Genomic DNA, 3,855 nt, shown 5'->3' on the forward strand with positions numbered 1-3,855 from the left:
CAAAAGACAATGTACCAGCTGAAATAAATCTTTCTTTCAAGGCCACCCGAGGCACCAGAGCCAAGCTGGTCATTAGGACACCCCAGGCATTTTCTGCACATTAATTAAAGGAGCAACAGTGTTGTAAAAAGAATACAGCAGGGAACTGGAAAATCCAACCAGTTCTTCCTGGGGAACTGAGGCCCAACTTCAGGACTTGGTTTTATAGTTTAGATGCTAAAGAGCAAGGGAAAAAGTCTGCTCTGCTTCAGCAGCAGTTTTTCCACACGTTCTTTGTGTTTTAGAGAGGTACTGCAGTCACATTACTGTTTAAATTTAAAGAAAAACATGTATCATGTTGGATATTTGTGACACCCTTGAATAATTTCTGAAGAAGTCAGAAAGAAGTCACAGATTTCCTTTGGGGACAAGTTGGCTCTTACAGTCTTCCAGTTACTTGAAAAACTAAAATGCAGACCAGTAGTAAGGCTGCAAAACTAAACCTGCAAATAACTGTTAAAATGCAGCACATTATTTTAAACCTCGATAGCCTTGAGATAGTTGAATTCTGGTGATGGCAATTCCAGTTCACATGTTTTTAATTCTGATTTCCTCAGTGTTCTGTTACCTGCAGTAGGATTAATTATCAAGCATGTAAATGAGAGCCAGGCCTGCTGTGGTACAGGCACAGGAACTGCTGTGCTGCCCTAATAAAATACTGAATAATTGGTCTGTAATGGAACAGAGATGTTGAGGCTCTTAGTGGGGCAGAACAGTATTTCTGGAAATTAGTATTTCTAAATTTGCTTTAAGGGCACACACACACTCTCAGATGTTCCTACTCTGTGTAGGGTTTTAATTTAAACCAAAATCTTAACTGCTGTACAGCTTCACTGTGATCCAGGCTGGAACTGTTCGGGATCCAGGGTTTGTGAAGCTGGGCCATGTGCAGCCTGGGCCTGTTTGGTGTGGGAGCTGCACTGGCATTGTTTCCCCCTTATTTCATGATCTGCCTTTCTTTGGAAGCAGAAGGTTCTTCAGTGGGTTATACTGGATGGGACAGACATTTAAGGTAAACATAAGTTCAGCTGCGGAGGCAGCAGGAATGGGCAGGATTTTGTGGTGCTTTCCAGGAGGTGGAATTCTGAATTCACACTAGGATTGCTGAACAAAATGGGAAGTAATGGAAAGCAGAATTTGGGGATGTGCTCACAGAGAGTAAGGCACAGGGCTTGAGAAATGCTGTGGTTCAGACAAACCCCTGCAGAACTCACACCTGATGACAAGGATTTTCCTGGATTGTTAGACTGAGACAAACCTGGGCTGGGTGACTGCTGGACACAGGAAGGGGGCACTCAGAAACGTTTAACTTTCCTCAGGAAAAGTCTGGAAGGGCAGAAAGAGTCTTGGACTGTGGTGTGACAGCCCTGAGTCCCAATACTACACCAAACCCAGGGTACCACAGCCAGTTTTCCACAGCAGAATAAAACTGTGCCAGCCTTTGGTGTCTGGCTCTGTAGATGATGGCACAGCATCACCTGCACAGTTGCAGTGAAGCTCCACTTCCATGAAGCAGAGCAGCAGGAAAGGGACAGCTTTGTGGTCTGTGATGAACATAGCTCCTTGGTTTGTACTTTGCAGTGAGAAATGGGTGTTTATATCCAGCTGGGCTGTAGTGTGTTCCTAATTTAGCATTAAAGCTGTAAGTCACTGTCCTTTCCTGTAGATTAGTTCTCTGAACCAGGGTTTGTTCATACTGTGTTTCCTTTAATGTCACCTTGGAAAGATTCCTTGGTGTGTCTTACATTGTGTAAGTACATCATGCAAAGGGTCAGCCTGTGTTCTGTGTGCACTGAGTCCACGCTTCCCTCATTTAATCAGAGAGCCTGGTAAAGATCTCCCACTGTCAATCACTAAGGAAGTGCTGCTTGTCAGGTACTCTGCTTTTGCTGGGAAGACCTTACAGGGAGTGGTTATCCCCCTTGGCAGATGGAATGATTGTATGGATATACCCTTTAACAGAAATTTGGTAATCACTCTGCCCTGAAATTTGTGGAAATCACACAATGACTCAGTGTCTGCTGTGCCTTTGTGCCCTTACCCATCATTGAGGAGTTTAGAGTGTGGGGTCCACTCTGAACCTTGTGATGGAACCTCAGTGGGAGGCTATTCCTTCATCTCTGTGTTCTGGGGTCTCTGTGTGGATCACTCTACCTCAGTTCCAACTCTTTGTATGTCCTTGTCTTTGTTTTTTTCCATGCAGTAATTAGTCAGGTGAACTGTGCCATCAAACTCACTGCACCTTGTCAGACTAATGTGAAACTTTGTTAAATTCCATCAAATTTATTGAACTATAATTTGGCCTCAATCAAAGATCCTGCTGCTCCCTCCTGAGTGAGGTGCATTGCACTCACCCACAGCAGGAGGGACCCGAACTGCAGTTTGGGGCAGGTCTGGCATTGTGTGACAGCAGGGCAGGGGTTCCAGTTTCAAGGAACAACAGAGAGCAAACTGGTGGAAATTTCCTGGTGGAAATGCCTTTTCCCAGTGCACCCTTAACAAAACAAACCAGCCATTTGTTTGGACTTAACCAGAAGGCAGGGAAGTGCCACAGGTCATTGCTCCAAGTTCAGGTGAGGTGAGATACCCACCCTGATCATCCCCACCCCACAGTCTGTTGCACCTAAAGCTCAACCAGCTTTCTTGATGCTCTTTCAAGCCTCAGCTTTTTGTCTGGCTGGCTGTCTGGGATCATGTTGGCACTTCTCTCTGCTCTCAGCATCACTGAAGGACACTGTTCCCTGACCCTCTGCAGCCCAGCCTGGGTGATGTTCCTGCAGAAATCCACGTGCAGGGTGTGCAGGGCCCCCCCGTGCAGGGTCACGGCCTGCAGGCTCCGGTCCGTGATCCGCACACAGTTCTCCAGCTTGAGTGTCCTCAGCTTGGGGCAGCTCCTGAGGAGCAGCAGGATGGAGTCATCTGTGACATGGCCACATCCAGACAGGGTCAGGGACAGCAGGTTTGGACACCTGGAAACATGATGGCAACAGGTGAGATGATGGGAGAAATAAATCCTAGAGCTTGGACGAGCTGATACTGTCAGGAGTAAATATGAACTCTGGAAAAACAGCTCTTCAGCGGGAGGGGTAAAAAGGCACGGGTGGGGGGGACACATGTACATCTCAGTCTTTACAAAGCTTAACCATCTTTGCCTTTTGTGTTGGTAGCAACACCTCCAGCTCAGCTGGCACTGGAGCGGGGGCTGTGGAGGCCTCTCTGAGCTGCAGCTCCATTGGTTTTTCTTAGGGAGTTGCCAGGTGCAGTGAGGCACAGGAGTGAAGACCCAGGAGAGAGAAGATTTATTTCAGGAGAAAGGTGAGGACACCTGAGGGAAGAGACTGCTGTATGTGGTCAAGTAGGACACTCCAACTCTGGATTTTCAGGAATTATGAGTCTGTTTGAGCTCCTTGGATTTACTGAATGGGTGCCAGCTGCTACCTGAGAGTGTTGATGTTTGAACCCCAGGCAGGTCTTAAATTCTCCTTTGAGTCACTGAAACTGGTAAGAACTCCACTCTCAAACAGGGATGCAGGAAATGAAAAAAGCTTAATTTCGTGCTGCTCGGGGAGCCCTGGGCAAGCACAGGAAAGGCTGTTGCTGCCTTCCACTGGCTGTCCTTGAGCCAGACCTGGAGCAGCTCTTTGTGCTGACCAGGCAGGGACCCCTGTGCCCACCCTGCAGTGTCTGGTTCCTGCTCACACCTCTCCAGGCAGCGGCAGCTCAGCAGCATCTATTTAGCTAAACACAGCCTCCATGAGCACAGTCATGGACAGAACAGGAGCCCCTTCCATCCTGTCAGAACTGTGGTGTGCCCAA

General features: G+C 47.6%; 1 protein-coding gene across 1 annotated transcript; it reads right to left on the bottom strand.

Annotated features, from left to right (window-relative positions):
- Positions 1 to 2,296: 2,296 nt before the first annotated feature.
- On the bottom strand, positions 2,297 to 3,541 carry FBXL22 (F-box and leucine rich repeat protein 22). The gene has a single exon (XM_017840284.1). It carries the CDS (start codon positions 3,158 to 3,160, stop codon positions 2,663 to 2,665), a length of 498 nt encoding a protein of 165 aa, XP_017695773.1. The 5' UTR covers positions 3,161 to 3,541; the 3' UTR covers positions 2,297 to 2,662.
- Between the last annotated feature and the right edge of the window lie 314 nt (positions 3,542 to 3,855).

Source organism: Lepidothrix coronata, unplaced genomic scaffold (genome assembly GCF_001604755.1).
Source record: "Lepidothrix coronata isolate B3197 unplaced genomic scaffold, Lepidothrix_coronata-1.0 Scaffold1640, whole genome shotgun sequence".
Lineage (NCBI taxonomy): Eukaryota > Metazoa > Chordata > Aves > Passeriformes > Pipridae > Lepidothrix > Lepidothrix coronata.